Raw genomic sequence first — 20705 nt, forward strand, 5'->3', positions numbered from 1 at the left:
ATAATTAGGAACTTGGCAGTTAGGGCAATGTTGGGGAGAACAGGATCACGTGTGGTGTGAATGCAGTGCAGAACCCACATGATTGCAGGGAAAGGGCCACAGCTCATGGGAAATTGCCATTGGTCCATCTAGTCTAGTGTTGTTTACACAGTCTGGCAGCAGTTTTCAAGGGTTTCAGGCAAGAGTTTTATTCTTGCCTGAAGATACCAGAATTCGAACCCGGGACCTTTTGTATACACTCTGCCACTAAGCTGTGGCATTGCACAGCACACAATTAGCACATTATTTCCCCATAGGGGGAAAACAAACTGCTCATAAGTATATATGAATCATTTTTCCTCAACAGCTTTTCCCCCATTATGGACAATCCAAACATGCATATTAGTAAGAAACAGAAAACAAACACAAACAAACAAACAAACAAACAAACAAACAAACAAACAAACAGGTGTTTTGAATATTCACCATTGTCACTGTTGTCATCCACCAAGATAATCTCCTTGAGCAAGTGGGATGGGGTGTGATTCACAACACTGTGTACTGAGCGCAAGATGACAGACAGAGCCTCATTTACAAAAATAAAGACCACCGAGATCTGGGGCAGGTCATCAGGATAGGACATCTGTTTGCACCTGGGGAGAATAAAAATGAGAACTAAGATGTCCCGAGCATTTAAAAAACAACAACAAAAACCACACCTTAGCTTTCATTATGCTTTTCTCCATTTAAATGGAGGGACCCAATTTTATTTATTTATAAAATCATTTGCATACCGTTATGTCATAAAAACAATATCAAAGTGGTGTACACCATGGGTCGGCAAACTAAGGCTCGCAGACCGGATCAGGCCTAATTGCTTTCTGTATCCGGCCCACAGACGGTCCGGGAATCGCCATGTGGATCGCCAGCATGCACGTTCTTTCCCTCTCCCTCCCTCTCCTTCACACGGCCCTCCTCCCTCCCTCCTCCTGGCTTCTCCCTGCCCTGCCTAGAGGAGGAAGGGGGCTGGGCTTTGTTGGTGCCAGCAGCAGCAGTGCTCGAGTGGCTGCCATTTTAAGCAGCCCCTCTCGGGAGCCCTTTCGCATGCCGCTCATCGTCCCTCTGCCGCCGCTGCCAGCCCCTGCTGCTCACAAGACACAGGTAAGCAGCCACCGGGGTTCGTGGTGCTCTTGCATACCCCCCCCAAAAAAATATAGTTAGGGCCCCCATAAGGTCTGAGGGACCAGTGGACCGGCCCCCTGCTGAAAAAAATTGCTGACCCCTGGTTTACACTATTGGAATATAAAAATGTACAATGAAACAGTTACAGAAATTAAGAGCAGACATCTATTAACCACTGCGGAAAGGTGCATTCTTAATTGTCTGCAGATCCCTGGCAGAATAGAGAAGTATTCAGCAGGCATTTAAACTGTATAGGGAACAACCCTATGTACTAGAAAAGCTAACCAGCAAATGGAAATTAGCACAAAGACAAATGAAAGAGGATGCCTTCACTCTAGTCTGGTTCCCCTTTATTCCATATGCATTCCAACAAGACAATGACCTAACCTTTCAACATACATACAAATTAACCCACAACCACCCCCAAGCAAAACTCACTGCAATCAGCTGAACGCAACCAACCATGCTCTGGGCTCTCCATCCTCTTGCACCACAAAATAAATAAATAAATAAATAAATAAATAAATAAATAAATAAACAAACAAACAAACAAACAAACAAACAAACTCTCCACGTGATGCTGACACAGAAACTCTGAACATACACTGTGCCAAATAATGAAGGATCATTATCTCTCCCTTCTCTCTCCCTGCAGTGTCTCACACTGAATGTAACTGACCTATAGAAAGGACTCTATGAATTGAAAACAGAGACATTATATGTACCCTTGTTATGCATGGAAATATTTCAACAAAAACATTTTTTTTAAAAAAAAAGTTGGCACAGAAGGCACCTGCTGAATGTCTATTGGCAGAGTATTGCATGGGACTGGGCTGATGACACTATAGACACAGTTTCTTATTGTTGTCAGACAAGCCTCACCAAGTTGGAGAACAACTAGAGATGCTCCTGCAGATTATCTTAGTGATCAATCTGAGATTTAAGGGTTCAAGGAGCCCCTGAGGGACCCTGGACATAAGTTGTTCAGGGCTTTGTAATTTTTTCACCCATATGCACTGGTCACTTATCTCCCCTCAAACTTGGGTGTATAGATCACCCAGGGATGCTTCTTTTTCTGGGTGATGGGGGGCTAGTCTGTAGCCTCCAAGATATTAGGGACATGGGTGACGCTGTGGTCTAAACCACTAAGCCTCTTGGGGATTGCCGATCAGAAGGTTGGTGGTTCAAATCCCCGCGACGGGGTGAGCTCCCGTTGCTCTGTCCCAGCTCCTGTCAACATAGCAGTGCACACCAGTGCAAGTAGATAAATAGGTACTGCTGTGGCAGGAAGGTAAACGGCATTTCCGTGCACTCTGGTTTCCGTCATGGTGTTCCATTGCACCAGAAGTGGTTTAGTCATGCTGGTCACATGACCCGGAAAGCTGTCTGTGGACAAACGCCAGCTCCCTCGGCCTGAAGCGAGATGAGCACCGCAACCCCATTGTCGCCTTTGACTAGACTTAACTGTCCAGGGGTCCTTTACCTTTAACTTTACTCCAAGATGTTACTCAACAATGATCAACTGAAATATCATCTCACCCCTTATGTACCCAATGGACCACTGCGCTCTGAAGGTGAGGACCTCCTACATCTTATCAGGAAGTCAGCTCCTCACAATACAGAAATTGGGTCATTAGTGTGGTGGAATTCCCTCCCATTAAATATTAGGCAGGTGCCATCTCACTTGTCTTTTTGGTGCCAAATTTAGAGACTTTCCCCATTCAACAAGTGGAGTTCTCTCCCAGCTTGCATCTGTATTCGAATTGTTTAATATATTTTTAATAGTTTTAATTTAATTTAATTGACTGCCTCCTTTGAGAGGTAGAGTGGGATATAGATTTAATTATCTGATTAATTAATAAGTCCCATAAGCTCCAGCCAGCATGGTCTATGACCAGGGATGATGGGAGTTATAGTATGAAACTACCTGGAGAGCAACAGGTTAGGCACCCCAACCTATTTGAACCAGGATATGCATGTTTTTTTTAGTCACTACAATTGTGATAATGGCTGAGTATTATTCTGGGCACTATCTAAACATTTTTGGATATTCAAACCATGCAGGAACCTGAGAATTAACCCCAGCTGCCGCAGGTATCAACCCACAGTTCAGTCTTCTGCAGAGCACCTTGCAATGAAAGTGAAATGCCAACTCTCTCCTTTGCATAGAAATTAATGTTAAAAATAACCAACATGCTCTCACAGGCAGATCCAGGGTCCAATTACCATAGCAATTACGCGGCCTGTTCTCTAAAATACAGCTAATGATACCACAGGAAATGACTTTCCTTGCTCTTGTCAAACTCGATGACCTCCTGGCTCATCACTTCAACGTAATGATCATACTTTTTTTAACCGTTGGCCATTTATCTCTGGGGGTGGTTGCGATAGGACATGCTTGGCTACCAGATAACCCCTAGTGATGCGTGATGGAGAGGGGGAAAGTGCTGGAGCAATCCATTTTCTGGCCCAGTCCGAGCTGCATTGTATCAAAAGGTTGGTGGAACCTATTACCCGCATCCCAATGTCATTGTGACAATTTAAAGTCCTGTGGGCAACCTACCTCTCAGTGGGGGCTGGCACATTAGGGCAAATGGGGCAATGCTACATCAACCTCAGTCTGCTCTCAGCCAGCCCCCCACTTGCCTGCCTTTTTACTTGCAACTCGACTGGGGAGTGTGCATATGTCAGCTTCTTCCTCTGTAGCCTCAGTGCTGCCTTTGCAGGCCTCAGCATGGAGAAGAATGGGCAGAAAAGTAGAAGTAGTTGGCTCCACGTATCATTGGCTCTGGGGCCACCTACTGTTGGCGTCCCCACCTTCCACCCTACCAGTCCCAATGGGCTACTGCTGGCTATGTACTAAAAAGGTCCACTGCGCATTATAGCCTGCTAAAACACATTCCAGTGCTTTATAAAAAAAATAAACCTTGATGAGAGTGGGAGTGAGGGCAGAATTAGGAATGGTTCCTAAACACTGTTCACTATGTATTTGATTTGATTTGTGAGTCACCTACCGCAATCATACCTCTCAGCAATTTACAGTTTAAAATAAAGAGCAACACACACACACACACACACACACACACACACAGTGGCCCAAAAGTAGGTCTGCTGCTTTAGAATCCACTTTGTTTGTTCTTGACTCAAATTCTCATCATTCAAAATATCAGAAAAGAAAAATAATCATGGATGGATGGATGGATGGATGGAAAGTATATCTACTTTCGGGCCACCGTGTATAAGAGCTGCATTCAAACAAGGTTTATTCAGAGTAAAGCCACTAAAATTAATGGGCCTGTTAGTTCCCTGACAATTTCAATGAGTCTACTCTGAGTACAATTAAGGTTGAATGTAATCCATTATATAATAAAAAATACATAATATCAATAAAGAGGAGGAGGAGGAGGAAGAGGAGCCAGCTAGATAAGGCCAATGGCCCATATAGTTTAGCATCCTGTTCTCACAGTGACCAACAAGATGCATTGGGGAATTCTCACAAGCAGGATTGGAGCACACAAGCACTCTCCCCTCTCGTTGGATTCCAGCAATTGATATCCAGCAACTGATATTCAGTATTGCCTAAGATCCAAGGCAAAAGTGCCGCCTTTTGGAAATTTCTCCCGAACGTCAATTCTGCCTTTGAAATCCTGGGCATACGGCAGCCGCAGAGTAAACATGCTTGGGACTGCACTGTTTAACTTTAGCACTATTCAGATACTGAAATGTTCAACCTGTCGAAGGGTCATGTGCACTAACCTCGCCCCAATATATTCTTGCAACCATCTTTGGCCTTCCTGCAATCAGCAGGAAGGTTGGGTCAGGGGATTCTACTGGAGAAGGGCCACAGCTCAGTGGTAGAGCATCTTGCTTTATGTGCAGAAGGTCCCAGGTTCGCTCCCTGGAATCTCCAGGTAGGACTGGGAGAGAACTCTGTCTGAAATTCTGGAGAGCTGCTGCCAGTCATTGTGGACAATGCTGAGCTAGATGGGCCAATGGTCTCACTCTATATAAGGCAGCTTCCTCTGCGTATTTGGTTGAAGCTTCCCTCGGCTTGGGAACCCTGAATGATCAGGATTTTGGTGCAAAGTTTTCAAAAACTCTGCTGCCTTTCCACTCATCCCCCCATACTTCTCGCACCACCTGTATCTGTGATCCTGGCTACTACAGGGGGTGATGTTTCAGAACAGGGATGATGATGATGATGATGATGATAATAATAATAATAATAATAATAATAATAATAATATTTATTTGTATACCGCCTTTCTATCTTACGATACTCAAGGCGGTTTACAAGCAGAAGAAACAAAAAATGTACATCTTATAACAATCTAATGCAATACAAAAATGTGACAATAAAACAAAACTTTAAAATAAGCAACCTGCATCAAAAAGTAACACTCAACAATTATTAGAGTAGTAAACAATAATAACATATAAAAGTTAAACAGAATAATGAATGTCTAGTCCAGGGGGCAAATTCAGCCTTTAAGTGCATGCTATTTTCACTAATATATGCATTTTTGTGCAGATTTTAGCCTACCATAATGTATTTCTGTACACATTACTTTGCTGGAGAGCTGCACCGCCGAATTCAGAAACGTGTGGATTTCGAAGGGAGCCTGTGTTTTGGTTTGTGTACAGTTTGCGGAAGTGGACATTGGGGCAGTTCACATTGAAATGCAAAGTGAATGAAATTTGTTCCCCATCTCTGGTGAGAGCAAGATTCAAATCCTTGGTCTCTGATCCTACCCCCTACCCCCCACCCCAGACAAAAAGTCACTTGCTGACTGCAAAGTCGCTAAGTTCTTTGGCTTCTGGATCGCAGGCAACCCTTCTGTTCTCCATTTGTTTCCTAATAAACCTAATTAGAATTTGGTTCTTGCTTCTGGGGAAAATGCTAATGACTATATTATGTGGCCTTTCCCCCTACCAAGTAATGAACCCTTTCCCTCCCCAATCCTACTGGGGGAGGGGGACACACTAAACAAGCAAAATAACAAACTGGCATGATGCAGCACTAATGAGCCAAGAGAAGTGCACCGGGTTGATGTGAAGAGGAAGGAAGGCAACACATCTCCTTGGAAGCGAGCAATGGTTAAGGAAAAGTAAGGACACAAAGGCTGCCTACAAGTTCTTGGATGAACTTTCAGTGTACCTGCTGAGCTAGAGCAAGCAGCATTGGGGGGGGGGGAATGTTCCATCCATGCAGTAAGTTGAGAGAGAGAGAGAGAGAGAGACAGAGAGACAGAGAGACAGAGAGACAGAGAGACAGAGAGACAGAGAGAGAGGGAGAGAAGATTCAAGTTCTCATTGGAAATGGACCAAGCATCTGGTAAAATGGACAGGATGGGTCATTGGCCTGATTCAGCAGGCTCTCCTCATGTTCTTTTGTTCTAAGCAGGGAGAACTACTAGCCAGGATGGGTCTCTTCCACCTCCACTGTTGGAGGCAGTATGACCTTGAATTGCTGGGAATTGAATCCGATCAGCCCCATTCTGAGAATTGTAGCTCCATGAAGGGAATGAGAGTTTTCTAGTGACTCTCAACACCCTTAACCAAACTACAATTCCCAGGATTCTTTGGGGGAGGCCATGATACAAAGTGGAATCATAGCACTTTAAATGCGTGGTATGAATATGGCTCTTGCCTCATTTGACTCAAATTCCTCCTGTTTCCTATATGACACTCTTGTGAGGAGCATATCATGTTGTTGGAATGGAGGCAGTTGTGGGACGGGAGAAGCCAATGGAATGGGCTATCTTAGCTCTACCTCTGATGCAGAGCCGATACAGTGGGCCTCGCTATCTCCCCTCTCCTTCTGCTGCATTGATTACTACATTACAGTATAATTGGCTTTTGTTTATTGGCTTTGTGGTCTGCTCTGATACCTTAGGGTTGGTCTGGTAAGCAATATTATAAGGAACATGCACTGTGCCATATAGAATGGTGATGTTCTTAAACAAGGAACCTCTCCTCACTTTGGGTGATTTGAGTGCTGGAAAAAAAAATTCCATTAGGGATTTCATTAAGGCTCTCTTGTCAGGAGCTCATGCAGCAATGTGTTAGGGAGAGCAGGAGCCGGGGAGAGAATTCAATTATTTGCCACTCTTGACTTCCCCTAACTGGCTTCTACTCTGTAAAAGTAGCTTAAGAGCCCTTGACAAGCAGTTTCTGTTTTAATGGTCTCTTGCATATTTCACAGGGGACTATCTTCAATCTGTGATCAAATCTAGCGCTGCAGAATTGGGGCATCTGCCTAGCCCAGTCTTTCCCATTCCGGTGCTCTCCAAGCATTTTGAATCCACTCAGCCAGTGCCAGCTAGTTCCAGTCATTGGGTGCTAATTTGGAAAGGCAGGAGAACCAACAGTAGGTGGAGCCAGTGGCGGAGCTACATGCTCCAGCACCGGGGCATTGCTGGTGTGTGTCCTGGGGGGTGGCCACGATGGCACCCGGGGCGGACCGCTCCCCCCACCCCCTTCGTCTGCCAGTGGGTGGAGCCAGAGTCAGTAACAGGCAGCCACCCCCTGACTAGTTGTAAGTAACAAGGCAGGCAGTTGGGGACTAGTTGGGGGCAGACTGAGTTTGTGTATGTGTATTTGTGTGTGCGCGCCTGTGTGTACACATACACACAGTGCTTTTTTTCCTTAAAAAATGTTTAGGGGTACAGTGGTGCCCCGCTAGACGAATGCCTCGCTAGTCGAAAAACTCGCTAGACAAAGGCATTCGTCTAGCGGAAGGCTGCCCCGCAAGACGAATTTGTCAATGGGGCTGCCTCGCAAGACGAATTTTTTTTTCGTCTAGCGGAAACCACGATTTGCATTGGTGCTTCGCTAAACAAAAAAATCGCTAGACGAAAATACTCACAGAACGAATTATTTTCGTCTAGCGAGGCACCACTGTACTCTCGTTTTCCTACTCATATTGAAATATGAGGCCAAACTTAGATTTACAAAACGAGGCCAAACTTAGATTTACAAAATGTTTAGGGGTATGTGTACCCCTGCATCCCCCCCCCCCCAGAAAAAGCACTACACACACACACACACACACACACACACAAACATTTCAAAATACAATTGGAGAAAAAGAAAGAAAAAAACAGAAAAACAACAAACAACAATACAGTATATTTCAATCAATTCATCAAATCATTTCTTTTGCTCAACTTCCCTTCCAACCTTCCATAGTTTCCTCAAATTGCATATTCTGCATTTCCTAATCATTTTACCTCCAAATTTCCCTCATTACAATTTTAAACTACTGAGCTTACTCCAAACCAGCTAGTGTTTTAACATTCTTACAATTGGTTGGTTTTTTTTTAAATAATCTGCAAATAATTTCCAATCCTCTTTAAAGGCTGTCACTTCTTGTTCTCTCATTTTACTCATTAAACTTGCTAATTCTACATGCTCCATCAGTTTCATCTGCCATTCCTCCTTTGCAGGTACTGCATCCTCTCACCATTTCTCGCAGACGGAGGTCCGGAGGGCAGTGCCCCATTGGACCTGCTTGACCAGCCTCCATTAGCTCCAGCTAAATTTCCAGCTTTTGCAAGTGAGTTACTGGAGCTTTCAGAGAAGAACAAAAGCCTTCCCTGTCGTCAACAGAACTAAACAAACAAGAAAGTGGACTGAGCAAAATGACCCCCTAGTCTTTGCTTGTTCAGCTGATGCTGTTACAGTGTGAAGAAATTAATATTTTAGGTGCCTTGATGTTCAGGAGTTATGTATAATTTACTCCTCAGGTTGCTCCCTCTTGCTAAGCTGAATAGTTCAAGGAAACCTGAGGCCAAGTCTTATAGGGAAAGGAAACCAAAGCATAGCAAACCACCTAGTTGTGCTGTAGATGTGCTTTTCTGAAGTTGTTGGTGTAGAATTTGTATCAGCATGGCCAACAGTAGTCCGAAACATATGTAGGGCAAAAGGTTAGGAAAAGCTGGACTCATTTAGAACTCTCAGAACCCCTTTAAGCCGTGATTCACAACAGGTGTTCATAGAATTGTAGAGTTGGAAGGGAACAAAAGAGACATCTAGTCCAAGCAGACTAGATGTCTCTTTTGTTCCCTTCCAACTCTACAATTCTATGAACACTGTTTTGAAACAGCTGCATTGGCTTCCAGTTGGCTTCTAGGACCAACTTAAGGGGTTCACACTAGTGTTTGCTGAAACAACTGGTGCTAATGTGTCCTCCTCCATATTCCAGTATCTCTGACCTCTAGCTCAAAGTGGACTGCAGAAAAGAATTATTGTGTTGTCACCTTCCAGACCTCTCTTGCAGGAGACACATGGATGATGATTGCATGGTCTGGGTCAGTTCATATGGCGAGAGGTGGTCCTTGAGGTATTGTGGTCCTGATTGGTTTACGGCTGTAAAGGTCAAAACCAGCACTTTGAATTGGGCCCAGAAATTAATTGGCAGCCAGTGCAGTTGGACCAGGATCAGTGTAATATGCTCAAACAGTCTAACCCAGTGAGCAACCTGGCCACCAAATTCTACAGCAGCTGAAGTTTCCGAACTGTTTTCATTACATTAAATATACACTTTTTTAAAGGCAACCTGCTGCTGCCTGCCTGCTCCCACACTATGGTTCCCAAACGGAAATTCAAAACTACGTGTGAGCCAACTGATAACTTTTAAAAGAAGCATTTCTTTTTCCTTTCCATAATGCATGGAAGAAGCTTGTAATCAGTGACTCAGACAGGATCTGAGTGACATATCACAACTGGAAGGTATTTCTTAAAATTGTGAGTTAGGGCTGCTATCTTTGAAGTAAAGCTAAGATTCGAAAGAGAGCGCCTTCAAACTTGTTGTAGTAGTTAAAATTGCAGCATATTGGTGGTGTCTTAAGCTGGCATGCAGAGAGATGCCTTGCTGAATGTAAACATGCCACAGACTGTTTTTAAATTTGGTATCAGCAATTGCTGGTTTCAAGTACCGCAGTGCTGAAACCTATCTTCCAATTTCTCAGTAAAGGTGTATTCCTTGTAGAAATGGCTTCGATTCTTCTCCACACTCTGGTGTGTGTATATTTCCATTTCTATTCAGCCAGGGTGTCTAACCTGTGGCATACCCTCCAACATTTATCTGATGAAAAGAGGGATGTCTTAAGGAAAAGCAGGACATTCCGGGATCAAATCAGAAACCAGGACAGCTTCTGTAAATTCAGGACTGTCCCTTGAAAACAGGGACACTTGGAGGGTCTGAGCGTAGCCTTCCAGATGTTGAGAATCCAACTCCCACAAGAAGTTCTGGAGGGAAGGTATCAAATTTACGGCATCTAATGTCTTAAGAGAGAATTTAATGAAAATGCTATATAGATGGTATTTGACACCAGTTAAACTTACTAAGATGTATCATGGTTTAAGTAACAAGTGTTGGAAATGTAATAAAGTTGAAGGTACCTTCTATCATATGTGGTGGACGTGCCCAAAGGTTAAGGACTTCTGGGAGAAAATCTACAATGAGCTCAAAAGAGTGTTGAAATATACCTTTTCTAAGAAACCAGAGGCCTTCTTATTGGGCTTAACCAACCATGAGATATCCAGGAAAGATAGAGTGTTTTTTATGTATGCCACTACAGCCGCTAGAATATTGATTGCAAAAAACTGGAAAGGTGAAGAGCTCCCAACAGTAGAAGATTGGCAGATGAAGTTAATTGATTTTATGGAACTCGCAGAACTGACCGCGAAACTCCGAGACTAGAGAGAGGAGAAGGTGGAAGAAGATTGGAAGAAATTTAAGGACTATTTGAAACATCGTGAAAAATTAGTTTTTTGAAGTGAAATCAGAGAAAGATAATAGGTGACAGCTAGTTAATGTTAGAGTAGAATAGTAAACAAGAAAGTAAGATATGGTTGTTTGTAATTAAAGTAATTAATGTTTTGAACATATAAATAAGTATATTGATATAAGATTAGATGATATTTGAACTTGAAGAGTTTAGGTGAATGATTAATAAATAGTTACAAAGTTACTAAAGTAAATTAGAACTGAACTCTGGAGAGAGGACGGGGGAGGTCCCTTAAAGAAGATTTAGAATAAGATAAGATATTTGATAATTGTAGTATTTTTATCATGTTGTTTTTTCCTGTTTTTTCTTTTTTGTATTGGTTTGTATTGTCTTTTTCTTTGTTACTTTTTTTTGTATTTTGGAAAATCTAATAAATTCTTATATAAAAAAAAGAGAATCCAACTCCCACCAGCCCCAACCAATGCTCAGAGATGGTGGGAGTTGTACTCCAACTGCATCTGGAGGTCCAAGGGCTAGCCACCCCTGCATTCATCATTTCAACGCCACTCTAACAAATCCCTGGCTATTTGCACTTCCTGATCCGGCAGCCCCATGGGTTGAGCTATCTCTCAATGACTTCTCCTGAGCTCTAACCAAAGCCTGGGAAACAAGGGAGTCTGGCTTCCCAGTGCATGAGATCAGTGTGCTCACTCGTCTTGTTTTTAAGGGAAGTTCTTCCTCTTAGCTTTGTTGATTTGTTTAAATGCATTTACTTAAGAAGGCAGCAATGAACAGCTGTGCAATGGGCAGGCTTCCACCATCCTGTACTTAAAGGAACACCCAGCTGAGGATATGGTGAGGTTTCATGGAAGGGCATGAACGTATAAAGTCTGCAGAACACAGCTCACCAGAGAGATGTTTTGTGGTATGAAATAAAGGTGACTCAAAACCACCTCTTAGCTACCCTGAAAGTAAGGCACAACCCTGCGTTTTGCTGGCTCAGAGACTGGTTTTTGTTGGAGAATACCCATCTGCTTGACCTGGAAGGCTTTGACAACATGTTTGGTTGGCATGTATACTTATGGTATGACAAAGTAAAGGCCCACAGAGGCTTCAAAAATCATTTAATCAGGAAAGCATTGTTTAAGGTTTGGATTAGATATAAAGATCTCTTAGCAAATAAGACACCCAGGTGGATCTCACCTTTGGAAGCCAAGGGGCGGGAAAGATTAAATATGGAATCTAACTGGATGAAGTTTAGTGATGTGTTGATGGAAGACGATAACAAATTTAAGTTAAAACCATATGATCAACTTAAAGACAAGCTGACTGATTGGTCACAGTGCCAACAGATCAACGATATGTTTAAAACAGACAGTAAAAACTCAGGTTTTCAGACAGAAAAATCCAGATTGGAGACAGAATTGCTGGACTCTAAGTGTAATAATCTTTCCAGAATGTATAATTTATTGCTGGAATGGCATACGAAAGATGAACAAGTAAAATATAAAGTGGAGTGCAAACCACCCTGTGATCATCAGGAGAAAGGCAGTATAGAAATTTAATAAATAATTTTATTAAGAAATAAATAAACAAAGAGATAAATAAGTATTAAAAGCCATTCCTCTAGACATGGTCACAGCATACACAGATGAGCGCCGCAACCCCAGAATCGCCTTTGACTGGACTTAACTGTCTTTATATACGCCCCCCCCACTGCCCAAGAGCTGAGAAAAAGCCAGATAGACTCTGACAGCTCCTGATTATTTCACAAATGCATTGACTACTACAGAGTCCATTTGGTTGTTAACAATCTCCTCTGAACACTTATCTCTAGCGACAATGCCTAGGTTTGCAATTATCTGGTTCAGTCTACGAATTTGTCCAACTCATAATGCGTGTCTGCATTGCAGACCGAGAAGGGATGGGTGGCTCAGTCTATTTCCAGTCAGTGTCAATTTCACATGTGATCAGTCTTAAGTCGTCTGCATCTTGGGTTTTTCCTCCTCCACCACCTCCTTTTTTAAAAGAGATTGCATTCAAGATTGCATTTAAATTATACATGTTTTATATGCATTTTGTATGCATTGCACATGTATCACCCCCCCTAAAACATACATTTCTGTAGGCTTTCCAATGCATCTATCAGGCCAGATGGCCCAAACCAGATGCTTTATCATTGTGTGGAAGCATTTTATTGTCTGAACCTCCAGTGTGGTGTAGTGGTTAAGAGCGGTGGACTCGTAATCTGGTGAACCGGGTTCACTTCCCCACTCCTCCACATGCAGCTGCTGGGTGATCTTGGGCTAGTCACACTTCTTTGAAGTCTCTCAGCCCCACTCATCTCACAGAGTGTTTGTTGTGGGGGAGGAAGGGAAAGGAGAATGTTAGCCGCTTTGAGACTCCTTCGGGTAGTGATTAAGCGGGATATCAAATCCAAACTCCTCTTCTTCTTCTTCTTCTTCTTCTTCTTCTTCTTCTTCTTCTTCTTCTTCTTCTCCTCCTCCTCCTCAATCAGCCTCCTTGATGGTTGTGAACCTTCTAAGAAGAGCCATTGCCCAGTGCTACAGCATCCGATTTGTATGCAGAAGGTCCCATGTCCATCCACAGCTGCTGCATTCTGGATTAGTTGCAGTTTCCAAGTCACCTTCAAAGGTAGCCCCACACAGAGCGCATTGCCGTAGTCCAAGTGGGAGATAACCAGAGCATGTGCCACTCTGGCAAGACAGTGTGCGGGCAGGTAGGGTCTCAGCCGGCATACCAGACAGTGCTGGTAGACAGTTGCCTTGGACAGACATCAGCACTCCCTGAATTCAGGCAAGCACTCCTCCTTTAATTGTTCCCTGTTTTAATTGGTATACTTGCTGTATTGCATATTTTAATTATGTACGGTTTTTCAGTGCTTTTATAGGATTGTTTTGTTAACTGTTTTAAACATGGATTGATTTTATAATTTTATAATTGAATGGTTGAGGGAGTTGGATATGTTTAGCCTGGAAAATAGGAGACTGGGAGGAGATATGATTGTTGTTGTTGTTGTTCAGTCGTTCAGTCGTATCGGACTCTTCGTGACCCCATGGACCAGAGCACGCCAGGCACCCCTATCCTCCATTGCCTCCCACAGTTTGGCCAAACTGATGCCAGTTGCTTCGAGAACACTGTCCAACCATCTCATCCTCTGTCGTCACCTTCTCCTTGTGCCCTCCATCTTTCCCAACATCAGGGTCTTTTCCAGGGAGTCTTCTCTTCTCATGAGGTGGCCAAAGTACTGGAGCCTCAACTCCAGTATGATATGATAGCCATCTTCAAACATCAAACCAATGGATTCAAGTTACAAGAAAGGAGATTCTGACTGAACACCGGGAAGAACTTTCTGACAGTAAGATCTGTTCAACAGTGGAATGGTCTCCCTCAGAAGGTTGTGGACTCTCCTTCCTTGGGGGTTTTTAAGCAGAGGTTGGATGTTCATCTGCCCTTGATGATTTAGCTAAGATTCCTGCATTGCTGGAAGTTGGACGAGACGACTCCCAGGGTTCCTTTCAACTCTACGATTCTATGACTTTATATCTGTAAGCCATTTAGAAGACAATTTTGGGATCTAAGCTATATATAAACTAATAAATGATAAATAATATATATGCTGATCCATCCCTAATTGTAAACATACCCATCTTATTCTGAAGCAAGCTGATAGAATTTCACCCACTGCATGCTAAACAATTGACCAGTTAGGAGAGGGCATCTTACATGTCCCTAATGGCAACAAAGAGTCCTACTTGATCTCTTAAGTAGCTCCTTCATTGTTATTTTTTTATATAGCCAAGGACTCTTTTCAGTAGTTTGTGGGACAGGATCTCTAAGGGCATTCTTGCTTGCTACCTTGGCATAAATTAAAGCTAATTGAAGCTGTAGGGTACAATAGCAAACGCCTTCATGCATGCAGGCATTTTTAAGGCTAATATAAAGAGCCATTTCCCAGCTGATAATTATAGCAGGCACTTAAAATAACATTTGCATTTTAAATTTCATCTCTGTTACGTGAGAAAATTAAAAAGCCATTCTCTGGCCATTAGTGTTGTCCAGTAGTGCCCTTCATAACAAGGCAGACCAAGAATAGATTATGATGATGTATGAACTTCATCCAGCTTTCCCGAAATATAGAAGATGTTCTGAAATACAGTCTCCGATCAGTCAATTACAGCAAGGCCTGAGGTGAATTCTGATGACAGGGAGCTACTTGGTAGTCAGAAGTTTGCAGCACACTGCCTGTAGCATCTGGGGGGAGCCAGCTATCTGTAGACTCAAAATTAGGTGGTTAAACCTAATGGCTACCTAAGCTTTTGCAGGAGGAGCCAAAGTATGAATAGTTCAAAAGCTTATTGTGAATGTTTCCTTTGTAAGTTAACTAAAACTCCCCTGAATAAGGGTTAAATATGACAAATATTTCACACCCATCTTTATTTGCTACTCTTTTAAGAACTGCAGGGACGCGGGTGGCGCTGTGGTCTAAACCTCAGAGCCTAGGGCTTGCCGATCAGAAGGTCAGCAGTTTAAATCCCTGTGACAGGGTGAGCTCCTGTTACTCTGTCCCTGCTCCTGCCAACCTAGCAGTTCGAAAGCACGTCAAAGTGCAAGTAGATAAATAGGTACCACTCTGGTGGGAAGGCAAATGGCATTTCTGTGTGGTGCTCTGGTTCACCAGAAGCGGCTTAGTCATGCTCGGCCAGTAAAGCGAGATGAGCGCCGCAACCCCAGAGTCATCTGCGACTGGACCTAATGGGCAGGGGTCCCTTTACCTTTAAGAACTGCATCTCCCTCCCTCCCTTGATGAGCTGAAGAATGCCATCAACTGAAGACAGGATGGAATCCCAACAGAAGTGCTGAAAGCTGGATTCAATTCCTCCCTCACGCCACAGCTACACAGCCTCCTCTTCAAGGATTCATGCCACAAGACATGTGTAACGCCAGCATTGTGATCCTCTACAAGAACAAAGGCGACTGTCATGACTGTGACAACTACCGTGGAATCTCCCTGCTGAGTACCGTGGGGAAAGCCTTTGCCTATGTAGTTCTCAACAGATTACAGTCACTTCCTGACAGGGTCTATCTCAACTCACAATGTGGCTTTTAGAGCTCAGCCAACATGTTCTTCTCACTGCCTCAGCTGCAGGAGAAATGACAAGAGCAGAGACGCCCCTTGCACACTGACCTGACAAAGGCCTTTGACCTCATCAGCCAAAATGGACTCTTCACTCTGCTCAATATGATAGGATGCCCCCCTAAGTGCCACAAAATGATCACGTCCTTCCATGGAAACATGTGTGGCACAATCCAGTGTGCCCATCCTTGGACACCTTCTAAATGCTGTGTTCTTGCCCCTACTCTCTTTGGTATATGTTTTGCTCTTGTGCTCTCATAAAGTTATATTTATATGCCTCCAGCTCAACTGAAGATGGTGTGTACACCCATTCAAGGAGTGACAGAGGTCTGTTCAACCTGGCATGTCTCCACGCCAAGACCAAAGTTTGGTTGGTCCTTATCCATGAGATGTTGCTTACAGATGACACAGCCTTGACAGCACACACCAAGTAAGCTCTACCGAGTATAATCAACCATTTTACTCAAGCCTACATGGAGTTCGGCCTTACTGTCAGCCTGATGAAGAACAACATCCTGGGTCAGGACATCGTCAGCATTCTACATATGTTCTCTTCTCCAGACCCATGTCCCTCAACCAGGCCTCATAAATCTTGGTTCCCAGACACTTTATCTTATTGGTTGCCCTCCTCTGCACACATTCCAGATTGTCTATATTGACAGTGGATCTCTGGGGTTTAACACAGATCTCCTAACCCTACCTGGAGATGCCAGAGATTGAATCTAGGGCCTTCTCCATGCAAAGCAGATGCTCTACCAGTGAGTTCTGTCCCCTCCCCTCCTACCTGCAGAGTCCTTAACAGATAGTGACACTAGTCCTATTGCTTTAAGCTATAGGGTCCCACAAGGGTCCATTCTGTCATCTATGCTATTCAACACAAGTTCTGTACTCGTTACCTGCACAATTAATGCTTGGTAATCACAAATTCACAGAAAAAAAATAGGTCTGATTATTGCTATTAGCAATAATGTCTAAATGGAGCCTTCAGTTCAGTGGTGGTTGCAAGAGAGGCCTGTTGTCTTCTGCCCTGCTTGTGAGCTTCCTGAAGACATCAGACTAGTCACACTGGAAAGCAGGGTACTGGGCTACATAGCTAGACTGATCTGATCCAGCAGGGCATTTCTTATGTTACCCATGAAGCCCCTTTTGTAGTAATAGCACTAACAGTAGTAAAAGCAGCAGCAACAACTTCTATCAAAACTGAAGGTGACATAAAATAACAACCAAAGAGAGAAAGGCAGCTAGCTGACTTGTGGCAGGTGGAACCAAATCCTGTGACGATTAAAGGAAACATTTTGAAGGTGAGGATGGGCTAAGGAATTTAGCCTAATAGGGATGTACTTATCGAAAAATTACAGAGGGGATGGAAATGGAATTCATAGCCAGCCACATCCTATTACCTCGATCATCCTTTGATGTGGCACACTGGAGCATAACAATAACATGACAGTTTCAAAATTTACAGGAGAGCCTTTTCTCTTTCTGGAACTGATAGGGGACAACAGTCAGAAATGTTCACGGAAGAACCACAATAAGCTGAGCTATAAAATACCACCGTATTTGCGGTACCCAGGAAGCGGTCAATGACTCAGAATCAAGATTGTATAATCCATTTTTACTCCATTCTTCCTCCAGGGAGCTCAGGAGGACACCATACCCATTTCTATCCTTATAACAACTCTGTGAGTATAGCTAGGCTAAGAGAATATGACTCACCCAAACTTCATAGCTAGGTTGGCCCTTAAAATGGGTCTTCTTAGTCCATAGCCCAACACTCCCAACAAACCTTCCCCAACCTGATGCTCTCCAGATGATTTGGGCTCCATGTCCCGTCATCCCTGACTGGCATGGCCCAAAATCTACTCCAAAACATCTGGAGGACATCCAGTTGGGGAAAGAGGCCCTAAACCACGGGTTGCCAACCTGGCATCCTCTATGAAATGGTTTGTTCCCAGGAAGTCTTACTCCACGATTACTCCATGAGCAGAGAATGACTCTTTGGTCTCTTCTCATTGCTACCCTGCAACATTCGTGAGGAGTTTATCATTGTTTATCAAGATTTCATAGCCAATCATTCAAATCATTGTGGGATTGCACCCTTCTGTCATTTCCTACCCCATCGCCTTTCACTTAGTTTTTTTTTTTTCCTTTTTAAATTTACGCTTTCATATACAATTAACATCATCAACTTAACACTGATGAAGCAGTGGACTCCCAAAGAATTTGCACACTAGTATTTGCAAGATAACTCTTGGCTGTGCAGATTTCCTAGGACAGCTGTCAGTTTAATATAGCCTTATACATTTGTTGATTTGGCTTTCCTTTTTAAAATAACATTTTATTGGCTGAAAGGCTTCTGCAGCATGAAAATCGACCACAGGTAGCCTCTTGCTTTCTGTTAACAAATGCATGTGCTGCAACAGGTTCATCTCAAGTTGGAATGAATGCTTCTGGCTGACAAGACCTCTCCATACCTTTCTGTCTATGGCACTTGCAAGTTAAGTAAAACAAAACTAGTAGTCTGTTACGCTGTGGTGTGTTGTGTGTTGTGTGTGTTGTGTGTGTGTGTAGCAAAATTTTGTGCCCGTTACTAATCAAAGCTTGTTTTGAAAGAAAAACTGAAATACTGTAAATGCAGCTTCTATTTCACTTGTTTTATTTCACTTTTTTTTAAAGCACCTATATACAGTACTGCTTAATATTTTAAAAATCTCTAAGCTGTGCAACCAGTGCTTTTTTCCCCTAGAAAAAATGTTTAGGGGTACTCTCATTTTCCTACTCATATTGAAATACTGCCCCTCAATGAGACCAAACTTGGATTGACAAAATGCTTAGGGGTATGCGTTACCCCTGCACCGCCCCTCCTCCCGAACAAAAGCACTGGGTGCAACTTTCTAAAAACAATCAATATGTCATAAAACAAAAATCCTAGAAATCTAGTTACAGGTAGGTAGCCGTGTTGGTCTGCCATAGTCAAAACAAAATAAAAAATAAAAAAACCCCTTCCAGTAGCACCTTAGAGACCAACTAAGTTTGTTCTTGATATGAGCTTTCATGTGCATGCACACTTCCTCAGACAGACCCTAGAAATCCAGAAACCACTAACATGGCAATATAAAAATGGCACAAGAGCGTATAAGAATGAATGAAACAAAATTTCCAACATGTAAAACAGGGTGCAGTCTTATGGGTCAAGGAAAGCCTGGACAGAAAGGTAAGATTAGTTATAAAGGTGGAGTAGGTGATGCACAAGACACAGCTCTCTTCTCTAACAGAAGAGTATGGTCAAGGAGCTAAAACCTGAGGCAGTCACCTCACTCTGCCTGGTGGTAGGGCAGGCCCTGCCTGGGTTTGCATTGGGAGTCCAACCAAGCAAATCCTAAAGTGTTCCGACACAGGGAGCCAGTGTGGTGTAGTGGTTAAGAGCAGTAATCTCGTAATGTGGTGAACCAGGTTCGCTTCCCCGCTCCTCCACATGCAGCTGCTGGGTGACCTTGGGCTAGTCACACTTCTCTGAAGTCTCTCAGCCCCACTCACCTCACAGAGTGTTTGTTGTGGGGGAGGAAGGGAAAGGAGATTGTTAGATGCTTTGAGACTCCTTAGGGTAATGATAAAGAGGGATATCAAATCCAAACTCCTCCTCCTCCTCCTCTTCTTCTTCTTCTTCTTCTTCTCCTTCTCCTTCTCCTTCTCCTTCTCCTTCTCCTTCTTCTTCCCCATTTCAGCTGCCATGCTTTCTTGAGCAGGGGCAGGAGAAATGGTAGCATATTTTTAGAGAGAAAGGCATGACGAACCATTTTAGTGCTCCTTGGCTTTCCCTGGCAGCTTGAACCTGACATATCCTTAAACCTACACTCATTAGAGCCGACAGCCACCAGCATTTGCTCAAAGAATTCATAGATGTGACGGCAGTGTTTCAACGATGCAGCAAAGTGCTGGGCTCTGGAGCATTTGAATGTAGCAGAGGCTTACAGATATAGAGATAAGGTCACTAATTTTTACAGATCTATTTAATTTCAGTTTGCTCATTCTGTTATCCCAAGGGCTGCGGTTAATAATCAGGATCTACGCCACATACGTTTGTGGTATAATTAAACTTGCTGCTTAATTAGAAAACTAGGCTAGGGCTAAACAAAGGGGAATCAATAATGTATCTAACAGGGGAAGCGAGCAAGAGAGAGAGAAACTGTTGGGGTGGCATCAAAATTAGCTCAGAGCTACATATCTAGCAGGACTTCTGCATTAATCATGGGACATTGAGAAGCAAAGCTCCGCCTGTGTCAAGGCCAGCTTTTGCATCTTGTAAGCTAACTATGAGAGCTGGACCATAAAGAAGACTGATCACCGTAGAATTGATGCTTTTGAATTATGGTGCTGGAGGAGATTCTTGAGAGTCCCATGCACTGCAAGAAGATCAAACCTATCCATTCTCAAAGAAATCAGCCCTGAGTGCTCACTAGAAGGACAGATCCTGAAGTTGAGGCTCCAGTACTTTGGCCACCTCATGAGAAGAGAAGACTCCCTGGAAAAGACCCTGATGTTGGGAAAGATGGAGGGCACAAGGAGAAGGGGACGACAGAGGATGAGATGGTTGGACAGTGTTCTCGAAGCTACTAACATGAGTTTGGCCAAACTGCGAGAGGCAGTGAAGG

General features: G+C 43.3%; 1 protein-coding gene across 1 annotated transcript in view; it reads right to left on the minus strand.

Annotated features, from left to right (window-relative positions):
• Window positions 1–20705, minus strand: part of GALNT9 (polypeptide N-acetylgalactosaminyltransferase 9) — a 185822-nt gene that overhangs the window by 112335 nt on the left and 52782 nt on the right. The window contains exon 3 of the mRNA XM_033135885.1: window positions 466–632. Within this exon, the coding sequence (XP_032991776.1) occupies window positions 466–632 (167 nt within the window). The remainder of the gene's footprint in view (window positions 1–465; window positions 633–20705) is intronic.

Source organism: Lacerta agilis, chromosome 17, assembly GCF_009819535.1.
Source record: "Lacerta agilis isolate rLacAgi1 chromosome 17, rLacAgi1.pri, whole genome shotgun sequence".
NCBI classification, from domain to species: domain Eukaryota; kingdom Metazoa; phylum Chordata; class Lepidosauria; order Squamata; family Lacertidae; genus Lacerta; species Lacerta agilis.